The sequence below is a fragment of the Mollisia scopiformis genome, assembly GCF_001500285.1.
Source record: "Mollisia scopiformis unplaced genomic scaffold LY89scaffold_12, whole genome shotgun sequence".
NCBI lineage: Eukaryota > Fungi > Ascomycota > Leotiomycetes > Helotiales > Mollisiaceae > Mollisia > Mollisia scopiformis.
Window position 1 is genome coordinate 899324 of NW_017263592.1, and position 22858 is coordinate 922181.

At 46.6% G+C, this 22858-nt stretch overlaps 7 protein-coding genes across 7 annotated transcripts; 3 read left to right on the top strand and 4 right to left on the bottom strand.

Annotated features, from left to right (window-relative positions):
* The first annotated feature begins 694 nt into the window (after positions 1 to 694).
* LY89DRAFT_685001 (uncharacterized protein) lies at positions 695 to 2746 on the top strand. Its single transcript, XM_018214998.1, has 6 exons — positions 695 to 1023; positions 1088 to 1326; positions 1387 to 1649; positions 1738 to 2034; positions 2109 to 2303; positions 2432 to 2746. Exons 1-6 carry the CDS (start codon positions 752 to 754, stop codon positions 2636 to 2638), a joined length of 1473 nt encoding a protein of 490 aa, XP_018071371.1. The 5' UTR covers positions 695 to 751; the 3' UTR covers positions 2639 to 2746.
* An 895-nt stretch (positions 2747 to 3641) lies between these two features.
* LY89DRAFT_734009 (alpha/beta-hydrolase) lies at positions 3642 to 4961 on the top strand (the record flags this gene model as incomplete). Its single annotated transcript, XM_018219865.1, has 5 exons — positions 3642 to 3826; positions 3877 to 3885; positions 4054 to 4063; positions 4117 to 4161; positions 4212 to 4961. The coding sequence occupies 5 exons, from the start codon at positions 3642 to 3644 to the stop codon at positions 4959 to 4961; spliced, it is 999 nt and encodes a 332-aa protein (XP_018071372.1).
* A 26-nt stretch (positions 4962 to 4987) lies between these two features.
* On the bottom strand, positions 4988 to 5886 carry LY89DRAFT_70009 (uncharacterized protein). The gene has a single exon (XM_018217100.1). The coding sequence runs from the start codon at positions 5791 to 5793 to the stop codon at positions 5014 to 5016; it is 780 nt and encodes a 259-aa protein (XP_018071373.1). The 5' UTR covers positions 5794 to 5886; the 3' UTR covers positions 4988 to 5013.
* A 434-nt stretch (positions 5887 to 6320) lies between these two features.
* LY89DRAFT_646134 (dioxygenase) lies at positions 6321 to 7830 on the bottom strand. The gene is made up of 3 exons (XM_018211910.1): positions 7264 to 7830; positions 6710 to 7183; positions 6321 to 6649 (listed from the first exon to the last, which is right to left on the bottom strand). Exons 1-3 carry the CDS (start codon positions 7471 to 7473, stop codon positions 6365 to 6367), a joined length of 969 nt encoding a protein of 322 aa, XP_018071374.1. The 5' UTR covers positions 7474 to 7830; the 3' UTR covers positions 6321 to 6364.
* A 527-nt stretch (positions 7831 to 8357) lies between these two features.
* On the top strand, positions 8358 to 9989 carry LY89DRAFT_646137 (FAD/NAD(P)-binding domain-containing protein; the record flags this gene model as incomplete). Its single annotated transcript, XM_018211911.1, has 5 exons — positions 8358 to 8543; positions 8624 to 8917; positions 8973 to 9261; positions 9326 to 9619; positions 9676 to 9989. The coding sequence occupies exons 1-5, from the start codon at positions 8457 to 8459 to the stop codon at positions 9987 to 9989; spliced, it is 1278 nt and encodes a 425-aa protein (XP_018071375.1). The 5' UTR covers positions 8358 to 8456.
* A 137-nt stretch (positions 9990 to 10126) lies between these two features.
* Positions 10127 to 12179, bottom strand: LY89DRAFT_646140 (uncharacterized protein; the record flags this gene model as incomplete). Its single annotated transcript, XM_018211912.1, has 3 exons — positions 10127 to 11032; positions 11091 to 11342; positions 11394 to 12179. 3 exons carry the CDS (start codon positions 12177 to 12179, stop codon positions 10217 to 10219), a joined length of 1854 nt encoding a protein of 617 aa, XP_018071376.1. The 3' UTR covers positions 10127 to 10216.
* Positions 12180 to 20643: 8464 nt separating this feature from the next.
* On the bottom strand, positions 20644 to 22477 carry LY89DRAFT_646142 (protocatechuate 3,4-dioxygenase beta subunit). The gene is made up of 4 exons (XM_018211913.1): positions 21714 to 22477; positions 21269 to 21630; positions 21152 to 21219; positions 20644 to 21103 (listed from the first exon to the last, which is right to left on the bottom strand). The coding sequence occupies exons 1-4, from the start codon at positions 22004 to 22006 to the stop codon at positions 20903 to 20905; spliced, it is 924 nt and encodes a 307-aa protein (XP_018071377.1). The 5' UTR covers positions 22007 to 22477; the 3' UTR covers positions 20644 to 20902.
* Positions 22478 to 22858: the final 381 nt, after the last annotated feature.

The window sequence follows — 22858 nt, forward strand, 5'->3', positions numbered from 1 at the left end:
CATCCCAGGATTCTAGAGACCCGCTCTCAGCAGAAACGAGACGATCAATAACGAGAATGGTCACTACCTATCTCGAAACGCGTTACGTGGACCGCGCAAAGCTGAATGAGTTGCTGCAGGCTCTATTTGGACAGAGCTACACGGTGGTGGTGAGTGCTGCGTTATAAGGCATGACCCAGGTACAGTATCGTTTGCTAATATCTCCAGGTCGCCGGAGATACAATCTCGGTGGAGGCGTCTAGAGAGCTCACAGAGGTGAGACCATCGATCCCCGGAAGGTTCTTGACTTGGAAAGGATTGCTTCTGAACGAGTCTGACCAGGTCGAGAAGAACTCCCTGTCACGGAATAAATGAATGGCTGAAGGAGATGGACGTGGGAAGCCTGACAGGCCGCTGCGGGTTGGCAAAATCACTATGAAAGAGATACGGAAATAGATACGAGACCATATTGAGGACTGACTAGATAGATGCGCATAGCTTAGAAGAAACAGTGGAAAGGCTATTAAGACTGCTAAATGGTGATACGGCTGTATAAGTATAATCGGAGGCTGTGTTCGATTTTGAGACCTCTTAATTGTTGTTGATGTGGCCCGTGCGCAAATTGACCCAATAGCCTAGCCACAGTTATTAGCTCCCAAGGCAGAAAGCCTGAAAGTTAACTTGAGGCTCGCAGAACCATGGATCCTGTTCATCTACTGTCTAATTGTGCAAGTGAGTGGATATATATAAAACTTCTCAATTAAATCACGGAATGCTGTCTATGCAAGTCCCCGCGACCGGAACGTCTAGCCCAAGGACGATTCCCTGTCGTACAGCCGGCCTAGATCGCTTAGGCCGAACGGCCTACCAACATGGCCTCGGGTATCTGTGGAGGAATTTCGAATCCAAAGTTCCGGGCCTGTTCGTCGATGATGCAACCGAGAACAGGATCGGTGTAGTCAAGGCAGGTAGAGATCAGCTCCATTGGGTATCAACTCCGGAAGAGTTATACACTACTCTGAGTGAAAGAATGTCAACGTTATTGTATGAGCCTCTTTCACCGTCAAATTGAACGGGTTGCTTTATGGTTAACGAGAACCTTGCTCAGAATACTCAACCGGTATAATTCATGGAGCAGGATAGGTATCACCATCCATGCCTTCTCCGTGGTATGCGATTTCGCTGCTATCACGCCGTTCTTTTTGCACTTCTTAGTTGGGATGGGTAGAAAGTTCTCGTCGAAGGATGAAGACTTTATGTCATGCTACAGCACATTTGTATCCGAGAACACTCCCCTGGTCTCTAGCCTTGGCAGCGGGATGGAGAAACACAGTGATTCACTTTGGGGTGAGTCTTGCGAAGATACCTCCTTCTGGTAATTACTTGCTGATGGTTTGATATCCCCAGGGATATGCTACAACATTCGCTACTTCGAACAGCATACTCGGGACCTAGAAGATCCATGGTCTTGTCGCCAATCTGCTCTTCACCACAGCTTCTTGGCGGTTTCCAAGCAGTCCACTTGGGTCGTCATACAGCCACCTAAAGCTTTCGACCTAACTGTAAGCTCGACACAGCATCCGATGTCCTTACACCTTCGATATCTTCATGCATGTCTTGCAAATTGGAGAGAATATCTTGACTCCTTTGCTCAGAGACTTAAGCCTCTTGTGAGCAGATTCATTCTAAAAAGGCCTTGTGCCGATCTCGCTGGGCTGTACTGACTTTAACGGCTGCGCTTGCCGTCGCTATCTGAAGAATCAACAGATTGCAATACCAAATCCGTATGAGAGCTTCAAGATTAACTTCTCGCACGAGCAATACCTCCACCATCTCAGAGGAAAGCTTCATTATGCTCGAAGCATTCTCAACAACACGATGAACACTTTCCGTGTTATCGCCGAACATGAATCTGCTGTAGCACAGGAGCAGAGCCTCTGCCAAGCCGTTCACCATGAATTCCAACGCGAATTGCGTAATCTTTCTCGGGAGGTCGATAACTACATCGACACATCGCAAAGATTTCTTCGTATGGCAGACGACCTAAAGTCGATGGTAAGGCCTGATAGTCCAACTCGTACCCTGCGATGACAAGTTCATGTAGCATGTCTGACCTTGCTATTGTACAGTATGACAATATCCTCACATTTCATGGCCAAGAGCTACAGCACGACACGAGCCTGAAGCTTGCACATCTGGCGCAAGCCGATGCGTCCGGGAATAGAGACATGGCGGTCTTAGCCGACCTCACACAAAAGGATTCACGATCGATGCGTATCGCGACGGCCATTGCCATGTTCTATCTCCCGGTGAATCTGGTCATGGTGCGTATCCTAGCTTTCTTAAAATTCCTATACCTCATAGATCCCCTGGGAACCAGGGGTTGTAGGATCTGCCGCCTTGTTCAAGGTTTGCTTTACCGCTCAACTAACTTCCGGGTCACCAACATTAGTCATTCTTCAGCACTACACTTGTCTGGTATGGAACGGATGCGACAGAAAGCCAGAGTTCAAGGATGCAATTGCGCAGCGAGGTATGGATCGCGACCGTGGCGGCTATTGTGCTTGCCAGCAGTACTGCATGCTGGTCTTGGTGGTGGAATTGGAAGGACCAGAAGAAGCCATATAAGAAGGCTATTCAAGAGACTGCTCACCCATAATCAGATATCCCAAATAATTGAAGGGGTTCCTAGTTTCCTCTCGATAGATGAGTTGGTATACGCAAAAAGCGAGGTCCTCCGGGAAGTTGCTTTAGAAGTTTGAAATGACAAAAACGCCTTTTCACTTGAGGGGCTTTATTATAAAGGAGAATTATGACTACCTATGTGTAACCATTAGTACCCGTAGAAAGACTAGATGTCCTTTCTCAACCCGATGGTTCTATCGACTTGCTCTCCGCTAAAGTTATCGTTGCAATGCGCAAAAAGGATATAGCTGTCATCTGTGAAACATTGGCCTCTGTCGATTTGCCGCAACAGGACCCTTCCATGCTTCTAAGCCCACTGGCTTCGACTGCTCCCTCCTCTAACCGATGTGAACTGCAATGGAATTGATCAGCCTGAGCGAAGCGAATATGCTGTGCATGAAGTAACCAGGCTTGGGCACGATATAAGCGCTTAAATATCGTGTCATTTTAAAAAAAAAGTTATCGGAAAATTAATCGTTAATCGATTGAGTAATCGAGTAAGCGCAAACGTGACCGCAGTATAGTTCTTCCGACTCCGAGCCACTTATATTGCTGCCACCAAAGGAAGCGGGCCTTAATAACCGGAGATTTCAAGCTCCGATTCAAAATCTTGGCTCGAAAACATGAAATCCGATAATAATCGGAAATAATATGCTTAATTTAAGCGATATTATATCGTCGAAATAAAAAGTGAAAAGTCAAAACGCGTGATGATGTGGTCAATCTTGCTTGGGCCAGGATGATCAGGTGACCTGCTCAGGGTGCTCAGGTTACTCAAGCGAGTCGACTGAGCCGAGGGTGATTAGCGCACGGGACACAAGAATGGGGAAATTGAGGTACCAAGTACGTCACAAAGGCAGAAAGCTACACTCCCAATTTCGGGTTCCTCATCGCAAAAAACCAATTATATTGGAATCTCTTTGAGTAGACAAACACCATTCGTACACACTGCCACGAATTTCGAGTGTAAAAACAAGATGTCATTGTTCGATCAGCCATGGATGGAAGACATTCCAAACGACGATGTTACACATATGACGGGGCTTGGACTGGAGAGCAATTTCAGCACCTTGGGGCGTGATCGGATATTTTATTACCAGCGAGGAATCTATGGGGAGATATCGAGGCCGATTTTAGTTTTGCTTCATGGGTATCCTCAAACGTAAGCCAAATTTACAGCATATTTTGAAGAAAGTGCTAACCCCGCTCCAGAAACTTCACGTAAGTCAAATCTAGTTGTTCTGTTTTGATCAAGCTCTGCAGTTCATTTTTGCTTCTTGGTTGCCATGTTTGCTGGCTGCTCTCTTTGAACCTAAGCATTGCTCCGAGCTATAATTTCTATGAACTTCGATAATTCCCAATGTTACAATTCTCACTAATTTAATCTAGGTGGAGACACGTAAGCAAGAACCCCTTCTTATCACCAGTCTCATGCCGCTGACCGTTCACCAGATAATCCCCCTCCTACCCAAGGACATCCCCCTATTCATTCCAGATGTAAGCGACAACTATCCCCTCTCTACATGTTAAACTCACTCAAACCCAAGGTCTACGGCTATGGCCGCTCAATGGGTCTCCTCACCCCCCACGACAACTCCCTCACCTGCGCAAACCTCCTCAACACCCTCTCCCTCCACCTCCACCCCGCCCTCGCCTCCCGCGTTCCCATTATCTTCGTGGGCCACGACCGCGGCGCCCGCATCTGCCACCGCCTCGCCGTCGACGCAACCCGCACCTCCTCCCTCAACATCGTCGGCACCATCTTACTGGACATCGTCCCCACTCTAGTCCAGTTCCAAAGCTTCAGCACGCCTTCGTCTTCTGTGAGTACTTTTCACTGGCCATTCTTGGCGAATGTGGAGCTGGCTTCGGAGATGATTGGCGCGTTTGGTGGCGATAACTGGGTTAGGATGTGTATTGATCGGTGGGCGGGGAAGGACAAGAAGTCTCTTGCGAGTTTGAAGTCTGATAAGGCTGTGGATGTTTATGCGCAGTTTTTCAAGAAGCCTAGCGTGATTCATCATTCTTGTGATGATTATCGAGCAGGCTCGAATGAGGATGTTAAGAAGCAGGAGAAGGATCAGAAAGCGGGGAGGAAGATCGATATCGACGTTTTGGTGCTGTATTCTGCTGATTATTTGGGGAAGAGGTATGACGTGAAGAAAGTGTGGGAGGAGTGGATGGGGAAGGGTGATTTGCAGGTGCAGAATGTGGGAGATGGGTGTGGGCATTTTATTGCAGAGGAGAAACCCCAGGAGTGTGCGGCTGCTGTTGTGAAGTTTTACGAAAGTTTTTGAGATTAGTCACAGCCATCCACCGAACCCCGAACCACCTGTTATTTGCTCGATCTTAAAATGGAATCAGTCGGCTTTTCAAGCCCAGGAAAATGATCCAGAGGTTGGCGAAGATGATGATCCGCACTGCACCGGTCGCAGCAACGCCGACGATCTTGCCTCCGAACTCTTCGCGGCGCTGTCCAAGTTCTACCATGGCTATGCCAAAGTCCGCATAGTTCATCGATGCCGTCGTCTTGCCGCGCTGGATGAACTTATGCCCAGTGGCCTCCATCTTATTGTCCATCAATCCGGGTGGGTCCGCGGTAATGCACGTGAGCAGTCCATCCTTCTCAGCTTCAGCGTACACCTCACCGGCATTCAGAAGATCCTCGTAGATAGCCCAGATTGCGAAGACCATGAACCTCTTCGCAAAACCTGGGATAGGCAGCTGGACATCTGAATTCAGAGCCACGGATCGAGTGAACAGAACGACCGGTGTCTCGTACTCGGATCCCTGGTCTTTGCGGAGTTGACCGAGAGCTGCGACGATACGTGCTGCCGTCGTAAGAGCAATGTCGACCTTACGACTTGCGTGGTTGGTGGGGACGCAGCCATATATAGTTGAGGCGCCCTTAATACAGGCTTTGAGGGTATTTTCGTTCGAGATAGGGGCTTCGAAGATAGTGATAGTGGCCGATGAGGTTGACTTAAGTTGTGGGAAAGCTTGGAAGAGCTTGCTCTTCGAGCGTACTAGTATGTTGATACGAAGGTCGGGTATCTGCGAGGAGAGAAGACATCTCAGAATTGCCGAGCCTGTACCACCAGTTGCGCCGAGGACAGCGTGGACAGGCATGATGTATGAGCTCGTGCAGTCTAGGCTTGAGTCGAAAGCGTTGTTGGCCCTCCACTTTCCATGGCGAAAGCGATGTATTTGACCAAGGAACCGATATCGCCTAACTGTTACACTACCGCAACCTTCTCTTTGCTGAATCAATGTTTTAGCTTAGTAACCAATACAATAACTTGGTAAGCTTCAGCTTAACACCGATGATTCGATTCCAAACGAAGCCATTGCTTCAACACTGTCACAAATATCAGTCTTAGCGCACGCTTTACCACTCGTTTGATGCGTGTCCCAGGACCAATGAAGAAGCTAGTTATGGGCTGTTTAGGCACCACAAGTGTGTACGTACCGTCTCGTCGCGACGTAGCTGCTTTGTAATAGTTTTGGCTGAGAATGCTTTCGACCGACTTTGACCGAATCAGCCCGAGCTCATCGGCCTACCTCACTCCTCCCAGAGAAGTCACAGGTTTTGATCATACTCATTATTTTATAACTGCATGTAATGGTGGAAAACAAGTTGCAAAGGTTCATGCTTCCTTCCTTATTCTATGATGGCCATGAAAGATAAAGTAGTATGTGACTAGACTACGGTGTCATTAATCTTGCGACCTCCTTTCGACTTCTTTGAGACAAGCACGAAATCCCGCTCAAGCAACCAGAACCCCCGACTCTTCTCGCTGCCCATGATTCTCTCAATAGGAGAAATTCCGTAAGTTTTGGCGAGAGCTTCATCTTGAGTCCAAACGAAATCAACTACAAGGCTCTTCTTCGTGCCGAAAACAGGATCTTCGATGATATATTTGCTCTCCCTCGAATATACCGCGGTTACCAATTTCTCGTACTCCGGGTGCATGATCATATAGTGCTAAGAAAAATCATCAGTTATATTGAAATTTTTCTGCGGAAATCGAAGTGGTGTGCTTACTACGTGAGCCGGTCGATACCAATCTCGATTAAATAGCTGCAAGATCTCCCCTACCGGACCATCGTTTGGGATAGGATAGTCGACCGGCTTTACTCCCTTAAGGTAGAACTTACCACTAGTATCGGTGAAGAACTTCCCTCGGCAATCTGGCTCATTATATTCAACATCCTGCATATCGTAGAATCCATTGCCGTCCGTCTCCCAAATATCTACCAGGGCCCTCGGGATCGGCTTCCCAGCAGTGTCTAGCACAGCGCCCCGGATAAGCATCGGCTCGCCTGCAATGCTATTTGATGTAATGGACTCTCCGTTCTCGAATACCTTTGCAGTATCGCTGAAGAAAGGCCCAAGCACTGATGACTCGGTAGCTCCTGAGGTCTGCTTGCTGTTGATTGCATCCACGAGAGCTGAAACCCCCAACACGTCAGAGAGGAGTACGAACTCCTGCCTTTCCGGAGTACATGTTTGACCAATCTGGAAAGTAAGTCAGTAGGGGCACTCAGGGCATGAATGAAGGGTGTGAAGAAGGAATATTATGCGGAGAGACTAAGCACCCTTGTCAAGAACTGCCAAGCAACTTCCCACTCATCTGTCTGTAATTCGACGTCGCGAACAAAATCGTGAAGGTGCTGGATGAGCTTCGCGGTCAAGTACTTCACCCGGGAGTCTTCACCCTTCGTGCTCATTTGGATAACATGAGCGGTGAGGTTTCCGATGGTCAGATCCTCGATGTTTGACGATGACTCGCCAGTCTTAAGAGACATGATCGCTAGTAGCCTCGTCAATTTGTGAAGGCCCGCTTCTGGTTATATTTGAGGCTGGTTCTAACATTCAAGATGTTGTCGAATGGATATATGAAGTAGAAAACAAAGAGATCCAGGTGAATATGAAAGTATGCATCTCGTGATCAATGTATTTTCCATTCGCTATAACAAAGTCGGAATACTGCCGAGCCTTTCCGTCGCTCTTCAGGAGATCAACGTTTTGCTACGGAACAATGATCGTCAAACGTTAATCGCTAGCTCAATGGCTCAAAAGAACCACCGGGATCGCCGGATCGTTCACTTATACCCAGTTCTTGCATTTTAATCAGCTGCACCTCATGCTGAATACTGTATCTGTCATGCTTTCAAATGCTTGAAATCGGAACTTAATTCCGTGCCGAACAACTGGACCTAAGTTTCCTTATGCACTACATCTCGGAAACGGAATGATAGAGATCTGAAAAGTGGCTCACCTAAGGTTCAATCGGCTGAGAACGAAAATATGACCTTTATTGCTGTTGGGCGGAGTCGCCGCACATTTCCGGTAATCCCCTATTATATCCCTACCCCACATATTGTATCGTAGCCTAAAGCTGCGGTACTCAACCCCTAAATCCCAGATGAGCTCCAAAATACCAGACACTAATACAAAATTCTTGTTTATTACCGTATTTGTACAGATAGGAACGGAATGCTATGAGCAATTCCAATATTTGAATTATATCTGCGGTCGTATTGAAGAGCCCAATCGGATCGGATAGGGCCCTTCATCTCGATAGTGGGGGACTTTGCTGCCATAGAGGCCAAAACAACGGATTCAAAGGACCGCTTTTACCGTAGTACATAAAGCCATATTGTAAATATATACCTCTCTGACAAGCAGGTTTCATTATATTCTTCGAGATCATATCATAGATAAAGGCAAATTCATATAGATAACTCAGCTCTGTCATCTTCGAATCGTGTGTAATGCTACAAGCAGCATGGCTACATCGAACGCAAATAAAATGCACGTCATCATCATTGGCTCGGGATGCACCGGTCTTCTCTTAGCCCAAGCACTCAAGAAGGTACGCAGGTCCGCTTCATACCCTGTTCAATAGCTTCGACCACTTGCAATTGCTGACATCTCCACTTGATGTGACAACAGAGAGGAGTATCCTACAGTATTCATGACAAGACAGATCCTGCCTTTCGCCACCGAAACTGGAGCATGACCTTGTTCTGGTCTTTCCGATATTTTCCCCATCTGCTCGGTGAGAGTCTCCAGGCCCGTATGCACGAGGCGCAGACTCGACCTCATTATGAGGCGACGGAAACCGAGGAGCTAGTGCTTAGAAATGCTGCAACTGGTGACGTTCTGAAGAGAGTGAACTCTCCTTATGCTATCAGGGTACACAGACAAGGGCTGAGGAGGCTGTTGCTTGATGAAATTAATGTAAATGTATGGTAGCATGACATCGTTAACATTCGCGGCTCGAAGACTAATAACCGTGCAGTACAACCACGAACTCTGCGATGTCAAATTTACGGACGATGGGGTGATTGCTCATTTCACCGATGGGACAACTGAGGTGGGTACTAACATCGTTGGGGCAGATGGCGGGCAGTCATTTGTTCGACGCTTCTTGCTCGGAAAGCGCGCCGAGCCCGAGGTGTTTCCCCAATACGAGATGGCTAATCTGAGTGTGGCCTACACTCACGAACAAGGCAAATATATCGCCGAGACCATGGCACCTCATGTGGACTATGGGGTTCATCCAAAGGGGATATTCTTCATTATGCTCTGTAAGATCACCAAGCAATTGAATCTGAACTTGTATCTCAAAAGCTAAACACCTCGGTACCGTAGATAGAACGGTCGTCGAGGAAAAAGACTACTCTACTTGGACGTTCCATTATGTGATCACGTTTCCTAAAGAGCTCCCAGGTATGCCCTTCGGATGCGAAAGCAACGCTGAGCGCCTCCGCGTCCTTAAATCTTTTGCGGACGACTTTGCCGAACCCAGGCGATCAGCCTTGAAATGGATGCCAGAAGATCAGGAAATCCCAAATGATTCCATCAAGGTTTGGATACCAACTCAGTGGGATAACCATGGCGGTCGAATTACATTGGCAGGGGATGCAGCGCACGCAATATCTTTCCGTATGGCTAAATACACTCTAACATGTTGAACAACGAAGGGCTAATTATACTTTCAGATCGTGGCCAGGGAATGAATAACGCGACGGTCGACTGCGCGCACTTTGCAACAGCTGTAGACAAGATCAGGGCAGGGAAAGAGCCAATTGCCACGGCAATAACGAAGTACGAGGAAGAGGTCATCAATCGAGGCATCTACGAGTCAACTCTGTCTCGGAACCTAACCCTCACTATTCATCACTGGGATCGCTTCCTCGAGAGCCCAATCATGAAGTATGGGGGCAACCTTGCGCGCGAAATCAAGGAGACTGAGCGTTTGAGTATTGACGCTTCCACCACGGCGGTCCTTGAGTGCGCTGCTGTACAAAGTTGAATTGTGCCTATGGCAACCGCATCTTAGCTGTTGGAATTACAAATCAGTCACATGAAAATCCCGTGTAGAAGGCTCTAGAAGCTTTTCCAAGTGTATATAGTCTTGCTTTCAGCTATAGATTTGAAAAAAATGAGAGCTTCTCTAGTCTTAAAACCTTGGATCCCTCGTCGTACTACTGAAGAGTAAATTCAACAAGTATCTGTCGCTGTTCTAAATTCCTGTCTCTACTATAAGCTAGGTAGATCTAGACCAACCCAGAATGACTCGGAGTCGACTCCTGGAAAAATTAAACCTGGGAAATTTTCGGTATTAGCAAACGAATCTTGGACCGGGAGGCCGAAGGCCATATCATTCGATGTGGGTATTTGGTCGTTCGAAAGGGCCATAGGGAGAAGGCCAAGTCGGTAACATAGGGCAGACGCTCTGAGGGATTGACGTCTTGATGCGATCGAGAACACCGCAAGGGTCTGAAGAAGATCCAGCGCGGTTGATAAGGACTTGCGCGCCTCGTTGAGTGTGATCTGCTCTATTTGTACATCCTGTAAAACTTTCGACGGAGACGATTGAGACTCTCGAGCCAATACCACCAGTAGAACTCCCAGCGCTGTTACGAGGAAGTAGTTGTATTGGGTCTCTTGCAGTTGGTATATGTCAGTCGTAGTATTTAGCTCGATCAAAATTTGAGTCGTTTCACAGGCGATATTTACTGCCATTGTCCACGATGGTGCGTCGGCCACAATATAAAGATTTGAGCAGCAAAGCACTGGGCGCATCATGAGAAGCCGGAGATGATTAGCCCGCAAGTAGAGCAGGGTACGAATGTGGCGAATCCTCCAAACACTGGGATTTTCATGGACGAAGTGTAGTTCCTGAGGGATATGTCTCTCTTGCCATTGGTTCAGACGATACTGAAAGAAATCCAGAGATTCCTTCCATTCGGCTACACCACGCGGCTGGCCACTCAGAGCATTAGAGAGCGAGTCACATATCCTGGCCCCAAGACGACAATACTCGACCATGGCTTTTAAGTAAGGCGCAGTTTCCTAGAAAGAGCCGCTCACATTAATGCTGGTTCTGCACCGTACAATGTATGCTACTCACCGGTAGCGGGAAATCACTGTCAATATCCACGTCTTGAAGATTCTTAGGTAGACCTAAAGCGTAGCTGAACTGCCGGTCGAGCACAAAGATGGTCCAAAATGTATTAACAGCTTTCGTGGCTTCCTCGGGGTCGTCAAATATGCGCAGAACCACTTTTCGTCGGTGTAGTCCGAACTCAAGGATAATGCGTGTGAGGGTACCAGTAACGCGCCAGGCAAGTCGCCAATCGCCTTTAATGAAATGGTACAAGCTCTGTCCAAGGTTAAAACGGTCTTAATAAGGTGGGAAACACGAAATACGTACGACCAGTATCAGCAGATCTAAATCGTTGACTTCTATTGCCATGCTCCACATCTTCGATTCCACGTCACCTCGCAGGCTCTCGTACAGTTTCGTTGCCAAGCTACTTTGGCCCTTTCCCTCCATAAGTAACGCAATTGAGAGCACCATCTTAATGATGTTGACGTCGCCTTGAGTCATTTGCATTTTGGCAGATTCAGAGTCTGTAGGACCAGTAATACGCGGGTCCTGTACCAGTCCGGTGCAGAGGCCTCTGACAATTCGGATCTGGTCATCAGCATTTATAAAGGGGTGTATTACTCCGACCAGATCATCGTAAAGCTGTACGAGATGGACAGCTCTTCCTGTATCGAATTCTTGTAGAGGATCTAGAAGTAGACCATTACCGCTAGCCGTAAGTAAAGCCAAGGAGGTGTACAAGCCCTGATCCGTCGGCTCCTTTTCAACAGTCTCATCTTCACGATCAACAATGATCTCACCATCCAAGATCGAGAGGGTCTCACGACCTCGGGTTGACGCTGCATATTCCCAATTGCCTTCTGTCTCATTAAGACTCATGCTTATCACGTTGATACAAAAGGACGGGTTAGTAGGGCCACAAAATAATGGGAGCAATGGCTTCGAGCGCCGGGCAACCAAATTATCTGATGCCAAATTTAAATTTTCAAAGCGGAGGCTAGAACCCCCCTCGTTCTCAGTTGGCAGGTGAGCTATAGTTGGAAGCTGATCGGCTACTTGTTGCTCGCCCCCTCCCGATCCCGGTCCCTCCACAAGCGTTCCATCATCCATCTTTGCCTTCTCGAGGAGAAAGTCAAGTTTTTCCGATTGCAATTGTATCATGCGGGTCAAATTCGAGGAGAGACTGCCATTCCTATGCATCTTCAGATATGGAGTACGCGGCAAAGTACGGCTGCGCCTAACTAGAAGACGAAGCAGGCATGATGATAAACTTACCGTAAAGTAGAGGTTTCTCTGTAGCCACATTCATCACATCGTCTCTTTTTACATTGATTGCATGGCTTTCCACCATTGCAACGGATTTTCTGCCTCCTGCATCGGTCGCATGCTTGGATCACGTAGCGGGAGCGCTTGCGAGGCTGCTGGCCATGGTGGGCAGAGTGATGTCCCTGGGTTGGTTCTACAGGCTCAGCCATGAGAACGTATTGCAAGAAATATAATAGGTAGTCAAGACACCGTTGTATATAATGTACTATACGGGGGAATAACACCTGTTTGAATGGCATATCGGACATTCGTGTAAGTAACGGGATCTCCATACCCCGCATGCTTAGTTAGCACTGCCATCGCTGAGAAATGCTTTACAATCAAATATTCTAGCTCCACTTATATACCTACTACTGTAAGCATTTTTTCGGCTAGTGAGACATTGGCAACGCTAGCAGGGGTAAATGCGCAGAGGGCTTCGATTAGTGTATTTTAAATAAATAAAACCTTCTATATTAAAATTCGCCATAATATCGAGAGTTTAATATCGAATTATTTGTTATACGTTAATCGAGAAAATCTGCTATTAAGCAGATGGTGTAAGATCAAGGATGGGTGCTTTAGCTTCGTATAGAATATGTTGAAGCGGTTGACTCTGTGACAGCACTGTGACGATGGTGTGAGGTGGCGACGCAACGTCGGGCTATTCATTTAGAATCTAAAGCTAAGGAGAGAAGAAAGGAGAGGAGGAGAGATCTATATACATATATATGTTAGAAGTAAGGGGATGTCATGTGAGGAGCTAAGCCCTAGTAGGCTTAAAGCTCGGGAACGCCACCATTCCCGGCCTGGCCTCTGTCGCAGGCGATTGGCTCAGGCGATTGGTAACAGCTGGCGCTGTGACAGACTCTGAACAGACTGAAACGAAAACCCTCCACATCGAAATGAGCCCCGTCGAATAGCCTCTCCCAGTCGGACAGATCATAGGGAGAATATAATCAGCACTGACCCACGAAAGAGATGAATGTGATTTTGTCGGGAATTTTGATAGTACCCTTGGGCTGGAAAAAGATTTGACGAATTAGGAATCCATCCGCCGTGAATCGTCCAAAAGATGCTTTGTTCTCCCTCTTTAATGCTTCAACTAGGCTATCGGCCTCTTTTTCTATCAATCTCTTCATAGTCATCCTAGGTCTGGGATCAAAGGGGCAGTTTCGTTCCTTCAAAGTACACGTGACTGGCAGCCTCCTCCCTCGAACCCTCCTTTGGTGAGTACTGCGTTACGAGGGCATTTCCAAGCCTGCTCTTCATTTCATGACGTAAGTTCATGAATGTTCCCTGTGTGAGGCCAAATCTGATTGCTTTTGTTCCAGTGCGGCTAGCTGCTGGTTTTGTGAATACGGAATTCACGTGCATGTCGAACGGGGTCTGTTCCGTGGCCATGGAAATGAGCGTTCTCTTCACCAGATGGGTTATCTCCTCGGACCTATCGCAAAACTCGACATGGATATTCGTTCCATGTGGTTGGGAAATTCTTATATTTCGACCTGATGGCGAGAGGGGGTACAGTTGGAGAAGGTGAGATTCGCAGGAGGATACTGAAGACCATAATTACGGAAGCTTGGTGTTTTGCTCGAGGGAGAAGGTCGAATTGGGGTGGAAGTTGCTCAAGAGTACAGAGGAAAGAGATGGAATGATGTTGGAAATTGTCGTGATGCAGCTGCCCTGTGGCTGAATTTGACCTCTCACTTGTGGCTGTCCATTCTCCCTTGCTTCCCAACATTCGCTTCTGCGCCCGCAAAATTAGGTATAATTGATAGGGATGAACATCATGACTAGAGCACGTAAGTATCTGAAAGATACCATGCGCTGGACAATTCGTCAATCCAATGATTCTATTGAAGGGTGAAGTCTAATAGCCTCCTTGATTATGAGACAAATGGACTTCCACCTCTCGTATGAATCTTTTATGACACTGGACAACAAGCGAAGAATAGCCAAAGGTGGATAATCCAAAGTAAACTAGCAAAGTCAATCTTCCCCGACACCCCAGAATGCAGGACACGAGAATAAGCTCTGCCCTTGCCAGCTTGGCATACACTAGCGTTCACTTGAATATCGTGGCAAATCAACAAAATTTCCATAGCACACTATTCATTTATCCCAGATACGAATGGCTGAGTTTTAATAAACACTAAGATGGACACAGACTTTGTTCGTGGTGCTCTTGTCGCCTCGACGCATAGATCTGGCAGTCACCTCCAGCGTACCTTCCCCTCTCATACAACAACACGTTCATTCCGGACCAAGAATTCCCTCCCACATAAGTCAAAATAAGCATTTCTTGCTTCACTCCATTCTCAAGCCAAGCCATCATTCATTTTCCACTTCATCTTTAAAAAGTTCACTTTGATAATCGAGTGCTAATATTGGTCATAGTGTATTGCTTACCTAGTGGCGCGGGTCCGATGGACTCTGCGAAGGCGACTCATGACACTCGTAAGTCAAAATCTCTTCTTCCTCCTGTTCTTCGAATTCCGTGAATGATGGCTTGGTTTGAGATCGTCTTTCTGTGCTGCTGAAAGCAACCTTGATGGTAGTTGCACCCCCTCTTTTTTGGTCCCCTCACATTCGAGTGCACTCAAGCAAGCTCCTCCCAAAATGAGCATGACGCGCAAGTGTATGATGAAGTTTCAAATCAGAAGAGGAAAGCGTTACAATATAGTGTCCAGAACCATTCAGCATTCAGAAAATGGAGTTTCACCCTGCTTTCACTGTCTTCTCGCCTCACAACGCGTGTTACCCGCTACGCATGTTCACGATAAGTTACGTTTTGTTTCTTGTATCAAGAAACATATATCACCGAGCTATCGAGGCAGTTCTGCGTGGAACAGTGCTCCAGCAAACGCGCAGGGATACTTCACTGGTCGCATTTACAAGCCTTGAGCATCCATCTCTGCAGTTCTGATCGAAGGGTTCTGAGAACGTCCTGGCGGCAGTGTGAATGGAAGATGCTGGCTCTGACGACCAATTAGGTTAAGATCGAGTAGGTGAAGAAAGCTCTCAGAGATGCCGAAAAGAAAATTGTCTGCTTGGATGAGTGCTCGAGGAGATGAGGCGCGGACAACGCGTTCGCGAAATTCAGCGGAAAGAAATGAGTGCAGCTGAAAAAAAAAAAAGTAGAAAAAGATGAGGCCAAACTTTAGCGGAATTATCAAGCCAAGTCATCACTCAATGTTGGTAGGGAACGCAGGATAGAGGAGATTTGTACTTACAATACACATCGTGCATTTCTGCCCGCCACCAAGGTCAAGCATCAAGTATCCAGTCGTCACGATCTGGAAAAACCGAATCTACAAAATTTCAGTAACTGAATAACATAATTCAGTATCGGAGCTTCACGCTTCCAATATACTGTGATGCGTTAGCATTGGACGTTAGAATGAATGAAAGAAAGAAAGTAAGTGAGTGATGGCTTGGCTTGGCTTGGCTTGGCTTGTGTGATGTGAAAATCCTTATTAGAGTTCATACCGGATGTGGTGGAGAGGTGGTTTGTGATTGGGTGGGCAGATGCAGGGGAGAGATGCGTCGTGAGGTGATGTGAGGTGAGTATAACACCGTATTGTGACTGCTGAGTGAAGTTTTATGCCATTTTGTAGTCAATATTTGTTATCTTTTGGAATTTCCAGATAGGGTCCTCCGCGCCGTCCTCATTTTGAAGAATTATTGCTTCGGCGTGTTCCACAGCGAACGTGTGTTGACAGGGGCTTGGAGCATACCCAGGTACGGCTCGTCTGTAACAGCTCGAGTAGCCGCGATGTTACCTCATAGTGCAATGAAAGTAAGGTTCACCCCTGTAAACTCCTCTTGGAAGCATGTAAACAATGAATGAAGAGTTGCTTCGATATGATCCGCCTTGCTTAAACATTCACCTTCACTACATATGGCATGATTCATCTAAATGCCTCATTAGAACTTACCTTCATGACTATCTTATGACCCAAAATAAGCATTTATCCCCTCACAAAAGTCTTAGGCCAAGCCACTCACTTAATAGCCACTTCTTTCATTTCATCACTAACATATGCCGTTTCAATGGTTAACCTCGCCAACGCTTTACAGAAGAGCAGTTGAACTGCACCAACCAATATCCAACTCAGAGAGCTGCATATTGAATAGATAGAATACCCATGATTAATCGACCATAATTGGAAGCTGACACTCATCTCGGAGAGTTGCGTGTTAGATAGATAGAGAGTGCCCACGGGTTCATTGACTAGTGGAAGCCAACACTTTCCTCGGAGAGTTGAATGTTGGGGGATAATGTCGACGTCCCTGCGTCGTTGTACGCTGCCCTTCGTGGCTGTTGCCCCTTATGGGTATGCGTTGTAAGTACCAAATCCTCTCCCTTGTGATGTGATGAATAAGTGTGGCAATTTTGTGAGCTGACTTGGCTTGAGAAAGATACTTGACATTTAGACATTGAACATCAATGTCTCGATCTTTGAGAACTCTCGAAGAAATTCTTTTTTACTCCCTCTTACCTCCGTTTTCACAGCATGTGCTAACCTCTCACTCTAAAATACCTGTGCTTCTCACCTTCATCTCTCTAGCGACGCATCTCCAACTCGCTTTCAAATCTTGCCCGCTAGCATTTTTTCGTACCTATCCAGTTAGAGCCTAGCTCCACCCACTACCTACATAGATTCTAATAAGCATTTCCTTTCCAACCAATCTCTCAGCCATGCCATTCATTTACTAACCACTTCAATTTCATTTCTAATACCAAAAAATTCACAAGTTCGCTAACGAATCACGGTATGACAGCGCTGGCGCCCGGCGCTAGTCATAAACACTACCTGCGAGTGAAGCACTTGCGGGTAGTGCCAGTGCCCCGCTCGGAGATGGGCATTGGTGTCTGCAAAGACCCCCACGCACTTGTCAGATCCTATGGTCTGAAAAGACACAGGTACTGCAAGTGACGCCAACACTCTGCTCGGAGAGTACGAGTGTTGGGACGAACGAACACGAAACGAGCCTCACGAGGCATTGTCTGAGCACATATTGTAAGTACCAAATTCCCTTCTGTGATTATGAAATGTGTAAGTGAATGAGCTGGCTTAGCTTGAGAGATATTGTACATGTGAGTTTGAAACACCGGACCTTCGGGTTCAAGTTCAAAATGCTCAAAGATTTTTTTTGCACTATGTGGAGTCAAGCTATGCTTTGCTACGCTCATCATCTATCTCAAATCTCATACACATGTCAACTCTTATTTTCACACAACGAGGAGCAACCAGCTAAGTTACAAATCAACGCATTTCCCCGACCTTGATGCCAAGGCATTCCAAAAACCTCGCCTTCGTTTTATTATCTTCAGTTGTCTCAAAACCCGATCTGACAGACATCTCAAAACAATCTTAACGTCTGGATCCACAGACTTGCGTTCGGACTTTTTGTTTCTGGAACTTCGACGTCAATCGAGCTGTATATATGTATCACATTGGCGATTCACTCTACAAATTGCTCATGCTAATCTCTGGTGAATGGGTTCAAGTCTAGCCATACATACCACTTCCCATTCATAATAGTGAATGACCCTGCTACATTCTCCACAACCTCAACCCTCTTCAAACACAAAGCAAAAAGTGAATCGCACTCCTCCAGCTCACATCATGCCAATGACTCAACCCTCGACACTCAACCCTCACGTCCTTCGCCTGCTGGTCTAAAAACCCAGTCCCAACCACGAGAAAAAACACAATTTGAATGAAGAAAAGCCTTCTGGGATATTACACTGGACGGTTCAGAGGTGACCTTCAACCCGGTGTTATCAAAGGTCCTTTTGGTTCTTGATGATTTTCTAGCCTGGCATGTGATCCCTTTTTTTAAAAAAAAATAAGCAGAAGAAAGTAGAAGTTATGACAATAATCATAAGGTTGACAGCAATTGCACATAACTAGAACACTTCCATCTCAACAAAAAAGTGAATCCACAGCCTCACGAGCAGGTTGTAACTCAGCCCTCAAATCTTAAACCTCCTCTAATCCTCCCAACAGTAAATATAAACCAGCTCCAATCCCCAGGAAACCATAATTTCATGAAAGATCGCTTCACGAACCCCGTAAATCCCGTGTGTAACCGTTCCAGAGAGACGCCGTGATCCCAGATATAACTCCCTTTGATCATTGCTGATATTCTGGTCCGGCAGACTATCCTCCACACCAGGCTCAAGGTTAGAAGGGAAGAGTAGGAATTATGACACCAAGCGTAATGCTGACAGAAATTGCACATGACTAGAACCCTTCGTTCTCAAAAGTATGCGAAAAAGTGAATCCACAGCCTCACCAGCACACCCCTGACTCAGCCCTCGAATCCAAACCCTCCCGCCCTCAACCTAGCAGTATATAAACACATACCAAACTACAAAACAAATCATACTTTACTGAACAAGAAGTTTCGGGGGTACCAAGCCGGGCAGAGCAAAAGTGCTCTTAAGATTCCGTTGTCATGCCAGGAAAGGCTTTGTTTGATTTTTGAAGATGTTCTAATCTAGCAGGCTAGCCTTCCCGGCTCCAAAGGCATAAAGAAAAGGAAAGAAGAACGATAATGATTATTATGATAACAACGATAGCCGTGACTTCAATCCTTCCCCATTGACCATTCAAAAGGGAAAGCAAAGAGTGAATCGCACCCCGTCCGTGCCATCAACACACCCCTGACCCATTTCTTGTTCCTCAAGCCCTCACCGACAGTATATAAACCCGTCCCCAACCCCAGAAAAAACATAACTGTACTGAAGGACACGCTGTCGAGCAACCTAATTTGATATGTGTGTGACTTCTCCAAAATACGCCGTTATCCCGGGCAAAATCCGCTTGATTTTTGAAGGTTCTCGTCAAGTATAAAATCTTCCTCTATTCCAAGGTTAAAGAAAATTGGATAGAAAAATGATAGTAGTTATAAAGTTGGCAGCAATAAACTATGGTTACTCCTAAAACCCTTTCCAGAGGCATATCAGTTGCAAAGAGTGCAAAGAGTGAACATGAAACGCAAGCCTCCACAGCCCTCCCAGCGCATCCTTGACTCAACTCTCAATCCTCGTTCCCTCAACCCAAAATTATATAAACCCCGACTCCACACCAAAGTACATAGAAAACAAAGGAAAACAACTTTGCTTAACCTATGATGGTGGACCGAGTGTGTTAGTTGCCTAAATCCAAAGCATACCACGACTTATCTAATTATTAGCGGTAGATTTTTCTTTTGATCAAGAAAATATCGAAAGCCGTACACAAAAAGAAGAAGATGAGCAACTTGATAGCAATTGTAAAATTGGCAGCAGGTAGATATGACTACCGCCTTTCTCAAAGGCATACCAATTGGCAATTGCAAAACGTGAATCCACAGACCTAATCCACCACTCGACTCTTGACTCAATTCCCAATCCTCACGCCTTCAACCCAAAAGTATATAAATCTCCACCCTCCTCCCAATTTCCAAAGCAAATAAAGAAGACCAAGACAAGGTCAAGATGAGGGTTCGATGTCTTTTGGTTCCCCGCGACGAAAGTATACCGGTACCAGTGATCTTCTATCTTTTCAAGGCAAAACTTTTTTTTCGATCAAAGAGAGGACTTGGGCACCTTGGGGGAGAAGAAAATGAAAAATAATAACAGTAACTATAACATTGACAACAATTAGATGCGACTGCCGCCTTTCTCAAACGTATATGAAAAGGTGAATCCACAGCCCCAGCCCTTCTCAATCATAGATCAAAAGGTGAATCAACAGCCATTACTCACCAGCACACTCTTGACTCATCCCTCAACCCTCGACCCTCAAGCTCTCAAAACAACAGTATATAAACCCCCACCCTCATACTAATTTCCAACACAAACACAATGATGCACTCCTGGAAAAGTACTGCGGAACAACGACGTGCGTACCCCGGCCCAAAAATATCTCCCGCCTCAGACAAATCCTTCCTTGATCGAATTGAGCAACGAGAGGCAAAATAACACTAGAATAAGGTAATTATCTTGGCAATGATTAGAGAGTTGATAATAAACGAATGGAGCGAGAGAAAGGAGGGTTGAAAATGCGATGAATTCTCACTAGAGCTGAGAAGTGGACGTTATCGGGATCTTCGATGGGCGTCTTGGCGTCAGTAAAATCCTCGAGGAGGAGATTGAGAGTTGAGAAATGGAAAGAGGTCTCAACAGCCGCGAATATTGAGAATGGCAATAGAAAATCTCGCTTAACTGAGAGCCAGGCAAGTACGGTCACCCAGGAAGCAGAATCATTCACTGAAACATCCATTTTTATATCTCAGAGAGATCAAGAAAGAAAGCCATGCTATAAAGCGGCGCAAATAAAACCATGCTCCATAATACCTTCCATGTGGTGCATCATCCGATGCATAGCCGATCTCGTCGGATGCGGGACGTGTTATGCCAAGCAAATTGCTAAAACGCGAAGTCACGTTCTTTCTCTCCACCCTCGAAATATCCTTGACACTCCAAAAGTATTGCATCGATATCCGGTTTCTCTCGCTAATCCACTCGTCTACTCACGCTTGTGGGATTCTCCTTGAGGAGCGATGAAGAAGTCGTACTCGAGCTCTAATACAGCCTTGGGATTACCAGAGAGAGGCTTGAAATCAACAATGAGAGAGTCCTTGACGGCGAAGACGGAATCGTCAACGAGGTAGCGATCCTTGCGATCGAATATTTGAGTGGTAACAGGTTTGAAACCATCCTTTTGGACCTGCAGACACTGTTAGATATGTGAAGGAGTTCGAACTTTGGTACTTACGATGACATGAATGTGAGCTGGGCGGTGAGGGTGTCTGTCAAGAAGGTCAAGAAGCTTTCCAGCAGGACCTATACCCCTATTAGCTGCATACCAGACACAAATTATATATATCCTTACCATCGTACGGAACAGGATAGGTAGTTGGTCTCAAACAATAAAGTCCATAGTATCCGTTCTCATCGGTCTTGAACTTTCCACGAAGGTTGAACTCCACCTGGTTCGGATCTTGTTGCTCATACATTCCATTGGTCGAAGCTTGCCAGATGTCTACCCAAGCACCAGCGACAGGCTTCTTTGTAACCGAGTCCAAGATCTTGCCATGCATATATGTACTCTCACCATCATCAACACCATGTACGATGCAGGAATCGTTCTTGAGGATCGGGGCATCGTGTCGGAAGAAGGGGCCCAAGATGGCACTGGCAGTAGCTGCATCGTCGGTCTCAGCAGCAAGCTTGAATGTGATTTCATCGACGAGGCTACGGAATGATCTGGTCAGCATTTACTGTGCCTTGTTGGTGTGCCTTTTGGAGTGTAATGTTGGTTTAGAGATAATACTTACGATTCAAGACCAATGATGTCGCAGAGTAATTGAGTTTCGTTCCTCTTGTCATCGCTCATCTTGCCAGCCCAATTGAGCATGTCCACAGCTTGCATCCACTCCTCAACGGTGAGCTCATTCTCACGGGCGAAGTCGTGAACATGGCGAATAAGACTGCCCATCAACTTGCGAAGACGTGGGGTGCACTTGGGGCCCGTTGCGTCGATGACTTTCTGGGTGAAGGTGGGATCAAATCTCGACTCTGCTGCGACCCCGCCATTGGTGTGACCATTGGTTTGACCGTTAGTGGCCATGGTTACGTGAGGTATGAGAATGTTTTCTGGTAGAAGTGAGATAGATGGAGGTTGAAGAAGCTTGATCAAGCTCTATGGAGGTCAGAGGAGGGGTAGTTGGAGGTTGCAAGAAAAGGAACGAGGGGAGATGGGAGAAGGGTTGAGTCAGGCCGGAAATCGGACTTGAGTGAAGGTTATAAACAGTTGAGAAGTGTATTAATTTATGGAAAGAAGAAGGAGCTCCCTCGAAATTATGAATAGTGTCTCCTGGTGGAAGCAACGACTAGCTGTTTGGTCCCTTACCCGACAGAGTTTCCAAGCTGACCACCACGCCCAAGTAGCACAACCAGTCGACGCGCCTTGGAGAATTATGCAGTGCTCCGCAAGGTTATCCCCGAGCGGCATTCGGCATCTGGCACTGAAACTGTGGCAATCGGGCGGGTACTTGATTTGACGCCGCTTTTCCGGAGGAAGAGAGAGATGTTGTCTTGGAGGGAAAGAAAGTGAGGAACGGATGAGAAAGCGGGGTGAGTGGATTGGCGGAAGCTAGAGGCGCCAAGGAACAGGGATAGAGCTGGAATTCTGGGGCTCATGGGGATTAGGTAAGCCGGGGTACTTACACCTCGTTCCAAGTTTCTTCCTCCTTCTCCATCTTTGAGATAATCATAACATCATCAATGCTTGTCTTCGTTCCAATGCATTCTGTCACCAAGCTATGAGTGAGCGAATATGCCAATATCGAGTCCTCAACAGGGCTCACTCTTTGAGCCAAACACGCCTCAAGCGTCTCCTCCACCAGTCGCGTGTCTGGTCAATGTGAATACTTCGCATAGTGTTACGATGATGACGATGAACATGACCTCGAGGCTCCCG

Excerpts from the sequence above, each read along its gene's own strand:
- LY89DRAFT_685001 (XM_018214998.1), top strand. The coding sequence starts at position 752 with ATGCTGTCTATGCAAGTCCCCGCGACCGGAACGTCTAGCCCAAGGACG. Across the intron at positions 1,650-1,737 it reads CTCAGAGACTTAAGCCTCTT|AATCAACAGATTGCAATACC; the intron begins GTGAGCAGATTC and ends CGCTATCTGAAG. Across the intron at positions 2,035-2,108 it reads CAGACGACCTAAAGTCGATG|TATGACAATATCCTCACATT; the intron begins GTAAGGCCTGAT and ends GCTATTGTACAG.
- LY89DRAFT_70009 (XM_018217100.1), bottom strand. The coding sequence starts at position 5,793 with ATGCCTGTCCACGCTGTCCTCGGCGCAACTGGTGGTACAGGCTCGGCA.
- LY89DRAFT_646134 (XM_018211910.1), bottom strand. The coding sequence starts at position 7,473 with ATGTCTCTTAAGACTGGCGAGTCATCGTCAAACATCGAGGATCTGACC. Across the intron at positions 7,184-7,263 it reads CTTGGCAGTTCTTGACAAGG|ATTGGTCAAACATGTACTCC; the intron begins GTGCTTAGTCTC and ends CTTACTTTCCAG. Across the intron at positions 6,650-6,709 it reads GGTATCGACCGGCTCACGTA|CACTATATGATCATGCACCC; the intron begins GTAAGCACACCA and ends GATTTTTCTTAG.
- LY89DRAFT_646142 (XM_018211913.1), bottom strand. The coding sequence starts at position 22,006 with ATGGCCACTAACGGTCAAACCAATGGTCACACCAATGGCGGGGTCGCA. Across the intron at positions 21,631-21,713 it reads GACATCATTGGTCTTGAATC|CCTCGTCGATGAAATCACAT; the intron begins GTAAGTATTATC and ends ATCATTCCGTAG. Across the intron at positions 21,220-21,268 it reads CTATCCTGTTCCGTACGATG|GTCCTGCTGGAAAGCTTCTT; the intron begins GTAAGGATATAT and ends ATAGGGGTATAG.